Below are 17,599 nucleotides of genomic sequence, written 5' to 3' on the forward strand. Positions count from 1 at the left end.
TAAAAAAAATGTTCAACCTACAGGAAAACTAGGTAGTGTGTAGAGAACACTCTTATCTATGCTTGTGGAAAAAAGATTTTCAAATTTCACATTAACTATACTTTCTTGGCTGTCAAATTACATCGTTATTGTAATACTGTAAATATGTGTACATTTTTCCAATATATTATGAATGTACATTGTCTATAAATCTTCTCTCTTTGTGTGTGTGTGTGTGTGTGTGTGTGTGTGTGTGTGTATTACTTGTTTTGTTTTGTTCTTGGTTGTTTTGGTTTTATCTTTTACGATGTTTTTCGTACTCGGGTTCCTCATGTAAGAGAAACCATGTGATGTTTAAACATGTGGGCCTGATTTACTTCACTTAACATTACAGTCTCAAGCTACCTCCAACAAAATTATTCAGGTTTGTGTTTCTTTATGGCAGTGTATTACTCCAGTTGTACAAATACTATATAATCTTTATTCATTCATCTGTTGATCAGTATATTATGAGTTGTACTTTAGAAACATGAAATGTGTATATGTTTCTGCAATATGATGTTTTCTAGCACTTTTCAAAAGCTATCTAAGGGGAAATGATTGGTTGCAATGGAATAGTTATTTTTAGATCTTTGAAGAATATCCACACTGAAATTTGTAATGGCGGTACTAGTATTCATTCATACCAACAATAGAAAAGGGCTTCCTTTTTCAATATATGTGATTTATAGATCACACAATTTGTACATTATATGAAAACAAATCAATGTGTTTTACTATACTCAAAAATTTTTAAAAATATTACTACAGTTTAAATATAGAATATTTCAATCACAAGAATGAGGAAATAGCATAAAAATGTCAGTGACTGCATTTCCTCCAGCTGTCTCTGGAAAACCTCCAATATATTTTACATTCTATTCTTTTGTGTACTCTGGATATTTTATATGTGAGCATTCACAAAATAATGTGGACTTTTTATCTGCCATCTTTCACTTAGCACATGTTCAGGGTTAATGAGTGTTTAGTTTAAATGCTAATGATTTTTTATGGGTAAATAATACACATTTTACAAAAATATCTGAGGCTATTCTTGGACCTGCATGAAGGTATCCAGCAAAGTTAAACTTTTCCATCATCTTTATTTTTACGTGATAGCCTCTCCCATCTTAATTCAGCCAAATTTACTATCAGTGCACACCCAGTCAAGGCCCTTGTATTTTATATTTCAGATTTATCATTATATTTGTTTTTCCTTGATGGATTTTATCCAATATCTATTGTGAAAGCTATTTAAATTACACTTCTGTATAGTTTACATACAATAACTTGATGTGTTGTTTCTGTTTTCCTCTGAAAAACAAGGGGAGATAAAATTTTGTCTTACATTTTACTTTTTAAATATCCTCTTACTTTTTGTAGAGATTTGCAATCACAAAATTTGCACTGTATCAATGTTAAAAAAATTAATCTTGAGAAGGCTGAGATTTGTATTAGTCATCGTTGCTGATACCGAACACATCCAAAACTTATACAGCAGTTCATAAGGTCCTCTCATTGGCTACCCCACTTTAAAAGTTCTATGATGTTCTCTTATATTGCATATGCAAATCAGTATCTCATCTCATCTTTTTTATTTTATCTACTCAGGTTATTGAGGCAATAAACATTTGAGAATTCCTGTATATTCCTAAGTACAATGTGGCATTACAGTCTTGACCTGGGAGATTTTGAAAGAGCCCATAACTGACATGTTGTCAGGGATACGGTTATAGCCGCAGTCCTGCATTTTTTTCCCTTAGAGATATAAGAAGCCTCATTAACTCATCTTGACTTTACATAAAGATTAGAACATTTGCTAGTGAGAAAAGAAAGCATTCTTTCAAGTATGTATGTCTTGGGGAGATCATGAAAGGTAGAGGACATAGGAAAACACAGAAGGGCAGGTTCTCACTGTATGAGAAGAACCCACGACTAAGTCAGGGAAGGAACAGCACTCACTGAAATTCAGGACATATTTTTCATCAAAATATCTTTATTGCTCACAGAATGCTTATAAATTCCAAACTCGATATAGACTTCTCAAACAGGACTTAAAAGGGTCTTGAGTATAGAGAAAATGATTTCTATCCATGGCATGTTATTTACACATGGAAGGGGACTCTTTTCAGATATAAAAAAGCAGGACTTTCAAAATGAGATTTCAATTCACCCAATAGCAAGTCCTTTCCAATCCCAAGTTCAGTGCCTTTAATATGATGTGAAATATGGTCCAGAAGTATCAGTCCCACTTTGTATGTCAAGTAGGCTCTTTACTTCATGCACAAACTGTACAAACCCTCTCTCTGTTTTCTAGGGCATGCTGGAAGAGATCTGATATGCAAGTGCAGAAATCAGAATCAGAAATGATACAATCAGGAGCAGTAGGAGTTGGATAGTCAAGCATTTTCACACTATAAATATGTATAGAATAACAAAAAAACTAGTTATTAGAGAGAATGAGAGCAAGAGAGGGAGATTTCAAAATAATTAACATGACTGCTCAGATTCAGAACTCTCTGAAGTCTCAAGGATCTTATTCTTTGTCCAGGTAAAAGTGCACATTCTATACTAGATAAATTTGTTTCAAAATTATCACAAAATCAAATAACAATACACAGGCAGGCGGTCATAATTTTTAGAGTAATGCTGGAGAAAAAGAAAAGATTAAGGCACAGATAGTGTTTCTGCTGTGATTTCACTAATCAGATTGAGAAAACCTTGGCTATTTTAATCGCACATCTACTAAGGTTCACTTTGTGATTTGCCCCCTCTTGTTGTTCCTCCGCACGAGAGGGCTCCCCAGGTCCTAGGCATTCTGCTGCCCTTTCTTTCCATGCATGTTAAAAATTGCTACTGACTCCATCGTTATTGTTGTTAGTTGCCTCCTTCATCTTTATCTTCATCATCACCACCTCCACCATCACCATCGCTTCGTTATCAACACACGATAACAGTTTTATCCTACTGTAAATACATTTATGAATTCATTATCCATTGAGATTTTAAAATGTTTTATCAGGAAACCTAATATTGGATGTGATCAATATGCTAATTTCACTAATTTTCTCACTCTATAGCAATGTATTTTTTAACACCTAGAATGACTCTTTCAAATTGTTATTATTTTCAACTGCCAAGAAGGCAAATTTAGTGTAGACTGTTTATAATTAAAAAGCCATGGACCATTGAAACTAGAATATTGTATTACCTAGTATGATGTGAATTCAGTGTGAGAGTGTTACCAAGAACTTTGAGGGTAGGCCTCTTTTCAAACCTCACTTAGACAACTTTAAAATAACTAAGCATAAATCAAACTGGGAACATTCAGTAAGGTAGTTTTGTACTTTCAATTAACCATGCATTTCTTCTTTTTTCCTAGTGATAAACAAAACCCCCAGATCAGAGAAATGGTCTGAAATAACTATGCAGAGAGGAGAACAAAAGCAGATTTCTTAGTTCTGATGAGGGTTGAGTAACTTGAAAACTGAATATATGGAAATGACTGGAAATCTACATACAGAAAGTTGTGGGGAGCACAAACAAGAAAAAGAGATGAGGAGTTAAATGCTAAGGTCAGAGCTTTGTGCTATGATGCAGTTGTAAGGCAGAATGCTGGAAAAAGCACAGCTGGGTGTACCAGTCACAGAACATGTAGATGGAACCTATTGATAATATAAACCTAAGAAAGGCAGAGGTTACTTTTCTGGTTTCTTGTTGATAGTCTTTTTATTTACCAGAAAAATGTCACAACTAAGCGTCTCCATTAAATGGAACTAAACTCCATGAATCTTACAGAAATAAAAAGTGAGAGTTTAAAAGGCCTGAGGAAGTTTTAAACACAGGAACATTGCCAATTACTTACTAGTTGGAGTAAGTGTTTCTTGCATTGTAAATTATCCTATAAACAAGTAAGAGAGCATGGATGCTTGGCAAACAATGCACAAGCTGCATTTTAAGGGATTGCTCAGCTTTCTTGCTTCAACGATGTTGTCTTTATGGTAGAATGACAGGGGAACGTATTTTTGAGTTATGCAAATTGATTTATATAAACAAATTGGTTTATACAAATTAAGTAGTATCAAAATCCAATGCTGATAGGCTAGTGTTGTATCAAATGTTTATATTTTGTTTTTGTTTAAAACAAAAATTCTGCTCTATGTTTCTATAAGTCCTCTGAAATTGCTTTCTTTCTTTCTTTCTTTCTTTCTTTCTTTCTTTTTTTTTTTGATTTGGTAGCAAACTAGTCTAAACAAGTCATCAGGTTTCAAATACAAGGAGACTTTTTTATTTTTTTTAAATTACAACCAAATATGCTAGAATGTTCTCTAATACTGTATTTAAAGGTCATCTAAAAAAGTGAATATATATGTATATATATTCAGTGAAATTTATCTTAAGCTATAGTTAGTTCATTGAGTAACAGAGTGAAACACTGGTAACACAGTTGATCAGAAAAAGTGGGGTCTGTGATTATATAACAGGGGACACATGAGTAAGAACAAGAGTGATTCCATCAGTTCTTCCCTGAATGCTGTAAATGTACCTAACATGGTGTTTTATTTTCTGAAGGAAAATGTCAAGCGAGTTAGATAAGGAATACAACTCAAATCAACAGAGGTCTCATTGAAAGGGCTAATATCAATCTACTTCACCTGGATCTGAAAACTTATAAGAAAATTACACATTAAAATTTAGCTGAGAATTTGTATGCATGTGTGTTGTCCTGTGTACATAGTCTTTCCAAAACCATCCATATTTAGAGAAAATTTTGAATAGTTTTATATGTTGGAGTTATAAATGCAGATTCTTATCAGTACAGATGGATATTTGACAATAACAGTCATTAAAACAAGATAAAGGAAAACATAAATGTTGGGTGGATTAAGAATCTAGAGGTGAGCACTGAAGCTTAGTTCAGTTTCCTTCTTTTTGTTGTTAATACATGTTTTTAGTATGCAATGATTGAATTTATCACTGGGAGTTTGTAGGTGTACATAAGATATTTTAATTGTTTTTATCCCTTTTATATCTCTCTTTCTCTGTTAACACCAATTTTTCCCTCTCTACCTACAAAAGCTCTATATTCATTTATTTTTCCACTATTGTTTTCAAATCCAGATTCCTTCATTTCCTCTCCACACCTTCCATCACTTGTTTCTGATTTGAAATAATTTGCTTTTTTCCTAACAGTTATATTTCTTTCCTCTCTCTTCATGATGCAGATCTTGGATTTATCAAATCTCCTTCTCCTCACTGGAATGTAATTGTGGAACTGAACTGTGGTTGAACATTGATCCCCATGGCAACCTCAAACGCCAGCAGCACCCTCTCCTCCACATTCTATCTCACAGGTATCCCTGGCTATGAATAATTTCACCACTGGATCATCCACACCTCTCAGAGCACAGTCTGGCATTCTGCTTGCCATGGCCCTTGACCGTTATGTGGCAATCTGCTATCCACTGAGACACGCCACCATTTTCACAACCCAGCTGGTCACCCAAATAGGAGCTGCTGTCTCCCTGGGGGCTGCCATTCTTGTAGCCCCATGTCTTCTACTGATAAAGTGTCGGTTCCAATTATATCACACATCAGTCATCTCCCACTCCTACTGTGAGCATATGGCCATTGTGAAACTAGCTGCAGGAAATATCACGGTCAACAAAATCTATGGTTTGTTTGTGGCCTTCACTGTTGCAGGGTTTGACCTCACATTCATCACATTGTCCTACATAAAGATATTTGTCACAGTTTTTAATTTGCCCCAGAAGGAGGCGAGGTTGAAGGCTTTTAACACCTGCATTGCTCACATCTGTGTCTTCCTCCAGTTCTACCTCCTGACATTCTTCTCCTCCTTCACATACAGATTTGGCTCTCACATTCCCCCATCGATCCATATCCTCTTTTCTAGCTTTTACTTACTGGTTCCTCCATTCTTCAACCCACTTGTCTATGGAATAAAGACCAAGCAGATCCGTATTAATGTGGTAAAATTTTGCTGTGTGTTATACTCTATCTGTGGTGGATTGAAAACTGATGGTTAACATAAACACCAGCTGAACTGAATCTGCATAGTGCAGAGTGCAGATGGCTCACCTGTGGATTGTTCACAGCATAAAAAGGACAACTGAGGAGGTAGAGTGTTGTTTGGAGCTGTTGGTTCTCCCGTTTCTGTGCATTTTCTGGACGAATGTGTCAAGCTTCTTTTGTGATAGGAACTTGGCTGTTCTTATCATCGGAGGATCTCTGTACTTTCTTGTAGCTGAGTATGGCTGTAGTTCCCTTTGGTGGAGCTATAGTTCTTATGCTGAGCATGGCTTCTTGGCTTCAGAGGAGAAGGTGGTATGCTGCTCAGTCTCCAGAATAAAATTTCACTCTGGCTTCCTGATGTGAAGTTGGGTGTTCTCATTGTCAGAGGAGCTCAGGGCCTCATTCTTGCTGAGGGTGACTGCTGGCGTTTTCAGGGGAGCTCTGATTCTTACTCTGAACATCACTTCCTGACTCCAGTGCAGAACCCTCAGCTTGCTGGTACAGATTCTTCATCCTGCTGGCATAGACTTTCTGTCCTCACCATTCACCTTTGGGCTTTTCACAGCACATATCCATGAAACATTTGCATGAAAATACTTGTGATCTCTTGGTCTCTGGTTGAACTTGTGGGTGTCATTGACATGGGCTCTAATTCTTCAACTAGATTCATGCAGTACATTTCTGTGCGATCCAGTTTCTCAGCTGGATTCTCTAGATCTTCAGTTTATGGACATATTTCCTGTGCTTTCTTTGTATATGACTCCTTGGGTGAGCATTATAAATAATAATATAAATCATGTGTCCTCTATTATTGTGTTCTCCTTGCTACCCCTGCTACAGCACTGGCCTTTCTGCATGGTGAAATATACCCATCTGTCAAATAAAGCAACAATAATGACCCATATTATTTGAGATACCAAACTTTTGCTTTTACAGAAATTGTCATGTGAAATATTCCAGAAGGAATGCAATATTTTATGGCAGCTGTCAGTCAAAGGGTTTGTGCATCCTCCCTAAGGAACAAAGAAGTAATAGAAACAGCACAACAGTGAACATGTTTTACACCTTTTTCCCTTTTACTTTTATTCCGGTTTCAGTTGTTCCTCTAAGAATCTTCTCTAGGAGGATTCATGAAGTACACATCTGTCACAGAATTGAAATACACTCGAGGCTCGTTATTCTGTAGTGTCCAGGCACTGAATACAGGTTATTTATCCTATTAATTTTGACAATCTCAGTAATTTAAAAAACAAAAGAAAGAGATAATGAAATATGATTTAACCTAGAAATATTTATATGGTGTGTATTAAAATAAATTTAAAACTTTAGTCATTCCGAAGTTCATTCAGACATTATAGTCTCATAGGTTATGGGAGTTAAGTGTTGAAATTTAGGCATCAAAACTTTTTCTACTACCTCTCACACTTCTTAAATTTTCAATGCTAAAATCACAATGTATCAAATTTTACATAAGAGAATAATAATATGGTAGTAAATTATTACTATATTAAATGTGATGTATGTCTTATATTTATAAGTTTATAGCTAAATGTTTTCTTGAACAAAAATTGAAAAGTAGAGACAGGAGGGCATGAACAAAGAGGGCAGGGAAAAAAGGATAAAAATATGAGCATTTTAAATTTCAGGTAGGTAATCTGAAGTGGATATATGAAAAGAGGATGGGGTAAAAGAGGAGGAGGAGAACAGGAAGAGGAAGAAGAAAAATAAGAAGGTGAATAACAAGAAGATGAAGCAGAGGAACATGATGGGAGGAAAAGGAAAATAGTAAGAAGAAAAGACAAAATGAAGAAGAAGATAGGGGGAGAAGGAGGAGATGGAAGAGGAGGAAGAGAGTTTCCAGAGAAGAAGAAGAAGGACAGGTTTCTACTCTACTAAAACACAGGATGATGAATATTTCTGGAATGAAAGAAATTTTCTATCTTCTGATAAAACAATGAGAAATATATATTTCAGCATATGTGTTTAAGATTTACACACTCTATTGACCTTACTATAAAAAATTGTTTAAACAAATGCTGAGCAATGGTTATCAATACTTTTGACCCTGAGGTTTAGCTGCCGCGCCTGGCCATAGGTCTGCAGAGGAGGAGCTGGGCAGATCTGGGGTGCCCTCACTGGCCTCTCTGCGTGTCTGGAGGACTCTGGATTTCTGCGCCCAGACTGCTGGAGCTCCCTCAGGCTTCCAGGTGCAGTGAAGGAGAGAGGTGGGTTTGAGGCTTCCACATCAGCCTCCCCATTCCCGGCTTCATTTGGAGACCTGCTGAGCTCCCGATAGGTGGGCTGGCCCACACTATCAGCCTAGCCCAGCCTGTTTAGCTGCCGCGCCTGGCCATAGGTCTGCAGAGGAGGAGCTGGGCAGATCTGGGGTGCCCTCATTGGCCTCTCTGCGTGACTGGAGGACTCTGGATTTCTGCGCCCAGACTGCTGGAGTTCCCGCAGGCTTCCAGGTGCAGTGAAGGGGAGAGGTGGGTTTGAGGCTTCCACATCAGCCTCCCCATTCCTGGCTTCATTTGGAGACCTGCTGAGCTCCCGATAGGTGGGCTGGCCCACACTACCAGCCTAGCCCAGCCTGTTTAGCTGCCGCGCCTGGCCATAGGTCTGCAGAGGATGAGCTGGGCAGATCTGGGGTGCCCTCACCGGCCTCTCTGTGTGTCTGGAGGACTGTGGATATCTCTGCAACCAGGGAGGGTCCACAGGTTCCTGAAGCACTGTGGCCTGTGGTGAGTACCCTAACCCGGCTGCGATTGAAGAACTGTGGAGCTTCCAAGGGGCAGGTGGGCGCACAGTGTCCCTGAGGCCCAGCTTGTCTGGAACTGCGGAGTTCTGAGCAGGCAGAGGAGGGCCACTGGTTCTGTAGGCCTAATGGCTTGGAGTAGCGTGGCGCCAGAGTCCCAGTAGCTCCAAACATAGAAGGGGATTTTCAACAGATCCTGAGGAAGCTTTCAAATAACACTTGAAACACAGAAATATAGGAAAATGACAAAACGAAAGACCAAATTACAACCTCAAATCTCCAGCCCATCTCAAGAAACCCTAGGAGCGATGTATATAGAAGAAAATATATCCCATCCACCTCATATATCGGACACAATAGCCACTGAAATTGACAAGCAACTCCAGGAAGCTTTAAAGAAATTCAAACTCGAAATAATCTCCCAGATAAAAGAAGAAATGATAAAAGAAATGAAAGAGATTCTAAATATATCTAAAGAAAACACAGATAAAAAATTGGAGGAACTAAACAAAAAGATAGAATCCTTAGACGAGCAATATAAGAAACAAACAGAATACATAATGCAGATGCACAGAGATATACAGGAAATAAAAAACTCCACTGAAAGTTGTAAAAACCGCCTTAATGAAAGTGAAGATAGAATTTCAGACCTTGAAGACAGGATTGCAGCTAGTGAACAGGAAAGGAAAGATCTTTTGAAAATAACAAGGAACCAGGAATCAACAATTCAACAACTGCAAGACGATACAAAGAAGAATAACATAAGAATGATAGGGATTAATGAAAGAGAGGGAGACAACATGAAGGATGTCAGGAGGATATTTAGAGAAGTAATAGCTGAAAATTTCCCAAGCATGAGATCAGAAACTGACATCAGGATCAGTGAAGCATATAGAACTCCAAACAATCATAAACAAAATAAAACTACACCCAGACATATAATAGTCACCATCCCAGAAATCCAACACAAGAATAGATTATTAAAAGCTGTCAGAGAGAAAAGACAAATCACTTATAAAGGAAAACCTATCAGAATCACAGCAGACTTCTCAGCACAAACGATAAAGTCAAGAAGAGCATGGAGTGAAGTATTCCAGATCCTAAAGCAAAATGATTTCCAACTAAGACAGATATATCCTGCAAAACTATCATTCAAAATAGATGGTGCAATACGATACTTCCATGACAAAGAACAGCTGAAGAACTTCATGAACACCAAACCAACCCTGCAAAAAATATTGAAAGACAGTTTAGATACACAAAGGAAAAAACCACTAAGCAAAGCAAATAATTAAACAGAACCGAAAGATAAAGATGCAACAGCAGAGAGATAACATTCCTACAATTAACCAGCACTTAACAGTAATAACCATTAATGTAAATGGTCTCAATGCACCAATCAAAAGAAACAGACTAGCAGAATGGATCAAGAAACAAAATCCAACCATATGCTGTTTACAGGAAACCCATCTAACCCAGAAAGATACTCACAGACTGAAAGTCAAAGGATGGAAAACAATTCTTCATGCAGCAGGAATCCAAAAAAAGGCAGGAGTAGCCATTCTGTTTGCAGTCAACGTGAACTTTAAACCAACAATGACCATAAAGGACAATGAAGGTCACTACATACTCGTAAGGGGAAAACTCCAAGAGGAAGAGATGACTATCTTAAATATATATGCACCAAACTCCAGAGCACCCAGTTATATAAAACAATTATTAACAGAAATGAAAACTCAAATTACCAGTAACACAATTGTAACAGGAGACCTTAATACACCACTGATACCAAGGGACAGATCAACCAGACAGAAAATGAGCAAAGAAATAACAGAACTGAATCACACCTGTGAACAAATGGGTTTGATAGACATATACAGAATGTTCCACCCAACAACATCAGAATACACATTCTTCTCAGCAGTACATGGATCATTTTCTAAAATAGACCATATATTAACTCACAGAACATATTTAAGCAAATGCAAAAGAGTTGAAATCATCCCTTGCATATTATCGGATCATAGTGCTCTGAAATTAGAAATTAATGACAAAGGATACTGCAAAAATTCCGCAAACACATGGAAACTAAATAACACACTCTTGAGTAATCAGTGGGTCACAGAAGAAATTAAAGAAGAAATTAAACAATACCTAAAAGAAAATGAAAATGCAGATACAACTTACCGGAATCTGTGGGATGCAATGAAAGCCGTTCTGAGAGGAAAATTTATTGCACTGAGTTCCCACATCAGGAAAACAGAACGAATACAAATAAATAACTTGATGCTACACCTCAAACAGCTAGAAAAAGAAGAGCAAGTCAAGCCCAAAGCCAAAAGAAGAGAGGAAATTATAAAAATCAGAGCAGAAATCAATGCAATAGAGACTAAGAAAACAATCCAAAGAATCAACGAATCAAAGAGTCGGTTCTTTGAAAGAATAAATAAAATCGATAAGCCCCTAGCCAACCTTATTAAAAAAAGGAAAGAAAAAGCTCAAATTCATGCAATAAGAAATGAAAAAGGAGAAATCACTACAGACCCAATAGAAATACAGAGGATCATCAACACCTATTTCGAAAACCTCTATTCTCAAAAGTTTGATAACACAGAAGAAATAGACAGATTCTTAGAAGCATATGAAGTACCAAAGCTAGATCAAGAGGATATAAAACTGTTGAATAACCCAATCTCTGCTAATGAAATTGAGAATGTAATTGGGTCCTTGCCCACCAAGAAGAGCCCAGGCCCAGATGGATTCACTGCAGAATTCTACAAGAAATATAAAGAAGACCTAATGCCGACACTCCTCAAACTATTCAATGAAATTGAAAGGGAAGCAATCCTTCCTAAGTCATTCCTGGAAGCAAATATTACTCTAGTACCAAAACCTGAGAAAGACCCAACTGTAAAAGAGAACTATAGACCGATCTCCCTAATGAACACAGATGCAAAAATCCTCAATAAAATATTGGCAAATAGGATCCAGCAAATCATCAAAAGATTATACACCATGACCAAGTGGGATTCATCCCAGGAATGCAAGGATGGTTCAACATACGCAAATCAATAAATGTAATCCACCATATCAATAAAGCCAAAAGTAAGAATCACATGATCATCTCTATAGATGCAGAAAAAGCCTTCAATAAGGTCCAACACTTATTCATGATAAGAACTTTACAGAAAATTGGAATAAATGGTCTATACCTCAATATAATAAAGGCCATTTATGACAAACCAACAGCCAGCATCATACTAAATGGCCAAAAATTGAAAGCCTTTACTTTAAAATCGGGTACAAGACAAGGATGTCCTTTATCACCACTCCTATTTAATATAGTACTGGAAGTACTAGCCAGAGCAATTAGGCAAGAAAGAGAAATAAAAGGGGTAAAGATAGGAAAAGAAGAAGTTAAATTATCATTGTTTGCAGATGACATGATACTCTACATAGAAGACCCCCTAAACTCCATTGAAATACTCTTAGATACAATAAATAAATTCAGTAATGTGGCTGGATACAAAATCAATACTCAGAAATCAATAGCATTCCTATACACGAACAACAAAATTACAGAGAGGGAAATAAGAGAAACTGGACTATTCACATTAGCAAGCAAAAAAATGAAATATTTAGGAATTACTCTTACGAAAGAAGTGAAAGACTTATACAGTGAAAATTATAATACACTGAAAAAGGAAATTGAAGATGATCTCAGAAAATGGAAAGACATCCCTTGCTCATGGATAGGAAGAACAAACATTGTGAAAATGGCCATTCTCCCAAAACTGTTATACAGATACAATGCAATCCCAATAAAAATACCATCAACATACCTTATAGATCTAGAGAAATCACTCCTAAATTTCATCTGGAACCAAAAGAGACCTAGAATCGCAAAGGCAATTCTAAGCAGCAAAGACAAAGCAGGAGGCATCACAATCCCTGACTTGAAGTTATACTACAAAGCAACAGTAGTAAAATCAACATGGTATTGGAATCAAAACAGAGCTGAAGATCATTGGAATAGATTAGAAGATACAACCACAACTACGAACACACTCAACCACCTTATTTTTGATAAAGGAGCCAAGCAGGTTCACTGGAAGAACGACAGTCTCTTTAATAAATGGTGCTGGAAAAACTGGCTCTCCATTTGCCGAAAACTAAAGCTAGACCCATGTCTATCACCATGTACTAAATTAAAATCTAAATGGGTCAAAGATCTGAATATTAAAACAGAAACACTAAATCTATTGGAAGACAAAATAGGTAGAAACCTTGGAGACATAGGAGTAGGTAAAGAATTCATGAACAGGACTCAAACCGCACGGGAAATACTTCCCAGAATCAATAACTGGGACCACTTCTTATTAAAAAGTTTCTGCATGTCAAAAGAAATCTCCAGCATAGTGAAAAGAAAACCCACAAACTGGGAAAAGATTTTAGTGAACTCTCTCTCACACAAGGGCCTCTTGTCTAAAACATACAAAGAATTAAAGAAACTCAGACCTCCGAAATTCAAAGATCCAATCCAAAAATGGGCATCTGAGATGAATATGCAATTCTCAGATGAAGAAATGCAAATGGCAAATAAACACATGAAAAAATGCTCATCATCATTGGTCATTAGAGAAATGCAAATTAAAACCACACTGAGATACCATCTCACTCCTGAAAGAATGGCCAGGATCAAGAAAACCGACAACAAATGCTGGAGAGGCTGTGGGGAAAAAGGAACTCTCCTGCACTGCTGGTGGGAGTGTAGACTGGTACAGCCTTTGTGGAGATTTGTCTGGAGATTTCTCAAAAAGTTGGGACTGGAAATCCCATTTATTCCAGCTATTCCACTTCTAGGCATATTCCCAGATGAACTGAAAGCATCATACCACAGTGATATATGTGCACCTATGTTTATAGCAGCACAATTTGTAATCGCCAGATCTTGGAAACAACCCAAGTGCCCATCAACTGAGGAATGGATAAAAAAGTTGTGGTATTTCTATACAATGGAGTATTATTCAGCTATAAAGAAGGATCACATTGAGATATTTATCAATAAATGGGCGCAGCTTGAGACCATACTCATAAGTGAAATAAATCAATCTCGCATGTGTGAATACCGAATAGTTTCCCTAATGTAAGTAATGATTCAAATATATAAAAATATGTGGTAATCATGATTCCCCATTAGGTGGCCTTGAAGCCTTATAAAGTTTTCACTCATTAATTAGAAAGGCTTTATTCTGGGCTTCTTGATATGAAAATATTTGAAGCTAGAGTATATGAAGTTTTACCCAAATATTTCAAGGAAAAAGACACTATGGTAACTACTATTAAGTCAGGTTATAAGGTGGTGAAGTACTAGGTTATTGAAACAGTCATGCTGTGACCTCTATTGTTATATTGTTATGTCCTGTTTTATCTCAATCTCCCCCTTATTGTTTCAAAAAAAATTATTTAGTCATTTCTTATGTTTGTCTTAATTAAAGAAAAAATTCAAAAAAATTAGGATATATAAATAGTAACTCTTTTCGATTTCCTATTAACTTGTTTTGAAGTCCTGTAGTACTCCCACGATCTTGTTTTGACTGATTAGACTCTGTTCCATTCTATATGATAGTATCAAGTTTGAAGACATAGGCAACTACTTTGAAGACAATAAGATTCACTAAGATACCCATTCTGGTTTGACTATTGTCTTCTTTGGAAGTCCTGTAATGTTTACAATGCCTAAGTTTTATTGGTCTTGTTCTCTACTGTTTTGTCCAACTTTATAATATCTAATAAGATAGACAATTCTTTTTAAGGAAACAAGGGACAACGTTGATAACCATTGTTGATAAACTTGTACTCTGTTCTACACCATGTGCTATGTCTATCCTTGGTATTGACTGACAGCTTTGTTTTGCCATATTTGACTGTATTCTTCCCCCCCCCCGCCAAAGAAAGTAATAAGCACTAAGGAGTAATAAAATCCAAGATGTGTAAATTTTGTTGTAAAAAAGAGAGGGAAAAAAAAAAAAGAAAAAGAGCTCTAACGGATATAACAGCAAGTGTGTTTGGGGGTGTTAAATAGCTGACTTTATCAATGTTTTTGGAACATTGAACACAGCTGTTTGCAGTCTCCCTGTTTGAATGTCCACCTTGTGTTCTTTGATACTGTGATTTGAGGAACTATTTTCAAGAAAATAGTGTGTAATCTACTAGCAGGTAATTTCTTACTGTTATGGTTTTTTGTTTTGTTTTGTTTTGTTTTGTAGTTCTGTATTGCGTGTACCCTTACGCCGCTTTGGTTTGTTTTGCGTTTTTCTCTTTTTCCTCTTAAATAAAAAAAAAAAAAATACTTTTGATCCTGACTCAGGCTGATCCAAAACAAATTAGTTCCTGTGTATCCCAGGCTTCAGTAATGGGGAGAAATGACTGCAGAAAATGAAAACTAATTTCCACACTGTTGGAGAAATCAAATTTATGAAGAAATTCGATTCTAAAATGAGCTTTAGTAATGTGAATTTCCTTTGGAAAGTGAGAAGTAAAAAGCTTTGCTCACTCAGAAAGCCCAGGCTTCCTTGGAAAATAGTTGTTCTGTAACTCGGCTTGGAAAGTATAAAATAAATTGGAAACCTGTTCTCCAGAAAGAAAGGAGGTCCTCAACATATGATCCAATCATGCCTGAAGCATCCAAGACTGTCTTCAGAGATGTTTTTTCAAATAAAATTTAAGAATTTTTTACAGTCAATGAAACAATAATGAGAATTGTTTATAGCCCATCACAAAATTAAATTCTGTAAGATCATATAGAAATGAGTAAAATATGCCAATAAATAGAGCTTACAGTCTTCCTTAGAGTATAATGCTAGTAAATAAATATATAAGGTTTGATAGCCTTGGAAATTTATCAATGAAATAGTATTTTAGCAGGAGCAGCATTTCAAAGTACCAAAATGTCTCTTCTCGGATTTCCACATGAAATACCATTGAAATGAACCACATAGGAGATCAGATCCAGAGACCAAGTGACTGAAACTAACATTATCTTTAGAAAATACAGAATCATACGAATAGCAACCTAGTGAACAGAGAAAGGCCAATTTATTCTTTAATGAGGTATGTTTAGAAAAATCCGTGTAACTTCATCTTAACAATGAACAAACATCAAATAAAGACCAATGATGGAAATTACGTACAATAATTGGTGTCTGTTGTTCAGAAAGTTCACTGTCAAGAACAGAAAGAAAAGACTGAGGGGCTGGTGCAGAGTTAAGAAGACTAAATATTCACAGAACTTAAATGTATTATGTGACAGTCAGATGGAGTAGACATAAGAAAACATAATTGTACAAGTCACTGTTTAAACTCTTGTTGAATTTAAGTAGAGAAGGCATGTAGACAAGGTTACACTATTCCTATGTGAAATATCTTGATTGTGGTTACGGTACCATACTTAGGCAATTCAATACCCATTTATTTGAGAAATGAAGTTTAAGTATTTAAAAGCTAAAGGGGTACTATTTATTTAACTGATTCCTAAACTGTTCAGAAAACAATTTATCAGTTGATAAATATTTACTGATCTATTGATCAATCAAAATATTTACTTACATATAGATAAAGGAAAAGGGGTAAAATGATAAAAGTTTTTAATTTTGATACACCTTATAAAAAGTTTGACACATGACTCCTGAAGAATTCCATGTACTTAAAATGAGAATAATATTAAAACATTTTAGGAAGGTGGTGTTTCTCATAATATCTCTGAGTACATGGTGCCTTTGATGACACACTTGGCAAACTCAGCATCCCTGTCATTTCCTTTGACATTAAGCTCAGCTGCCAAAAATATCCCTACTCAATCTCTAAGTCCTTGTGGTATCTTGAAAAAAAATGTGAAATGTATTTCTTCCTCTCCATTTTATTAAATCTTTCCTTGCTCACTTTAAAAGAGACTTTGCATAAAATAAAATATGATACGTTTCATTCTTTACATATTGATTATTTTATGAAAGGAGTTTTTCAGTAAGTTTGAATTAGTTTTGTAAAAGTAAAGTCTACCATGTTATCCCTATATGGTATGTTTTACTATTACTTCATAAAATTGAAAGTTTCTTTCATTTTATGCAGCAAATAAGCTGCTTGCTGATTCATGTCATACTGTTTGTCATTATAGGAATATTAGCAGTTGTACTTTTCTGGCAGACGATTTCCTGCTCAGCTTCTAGAATTTATTTAGGTGAGTCCTGCCATTACAGAATCTATCCATTTCACTTCTGTGTTTATGAGCGCTGCTTCCCAGCTTTCCTAACAAATGTCACATTGTCCTCCCATTTCTTCCTCATGTAACTGGTCCCTTGACCTACATCACATATCTAATTTATTTTTATGTTAGTTACCTATGCAATTTGTGACACACTTAAAATATTTCTCTCAGTGTGATTGTGACTTTAAATTGCTGTACAAACACATTTTGTCTCACTCATGTTATGCCATGGGATATAAGATGTTTTTAAAATCAGTAAAACAAAAAAAAATCAAAGAAGCAAGTGAATTTCTAAAGAGTAGAATGTGGTTCTGATTATAATGGTAAATGTGTGTGTGTGTGCAAGTGTGTGTTTGGGGGGGGGTTGTGGGTGTGTATATGATGGTACCACACAAGATTGGAACTGATTTTGGCCCACAACTTTCACATACAACCGCTGTAAAACGTATGATGTTGCTTTTTCAGATTGCTTTAATATGAACTTACTGATTTTTCATAAAAATTATCATAAGAGTACATTATACTCCTTT

At 36.1% G+C, this 17,599-nt stretch overlaps 1 protein-coding gene across 1 annotated transcript; it reads left to right on the plus strand.

Annotated features, from left to right (window-relative positions):
* Positions 1-5,384: 5,384 nt before the first annotated feature.
* On the plus strand, positions 5,385-6,065 carry LOC106026602 (olfactory receptor 52A1-like). Its single transcript, XM_013147586.1, has one exon. The coding sequence runs from the start codon at positions 5,385-5,387 to the stop codon at positions 6,063-6,065; it is 681 nt and encodes a 226-aa protein (XP_013003040.1).
* The last annotated feature ends 11,534 nt before the right edge of the window (positions 6,066-17,599 follow it).

Source organism: Cavia porcellus, unplaced genomic scaffold (assembly GCF_034190915.1).
Source record: "Cavia porcellus strain 051 isolate PalLab524CR breed Dunkin Hartley unplaced genomic scaffold, mCavPor4.1 scaffold_9, whole genome shotgun sequence".
NCBI lineage: Eukaryota > Metazoa > Chordata > Mammalia > Rodentia > Caviidae > Cavia > Cavia porcellus.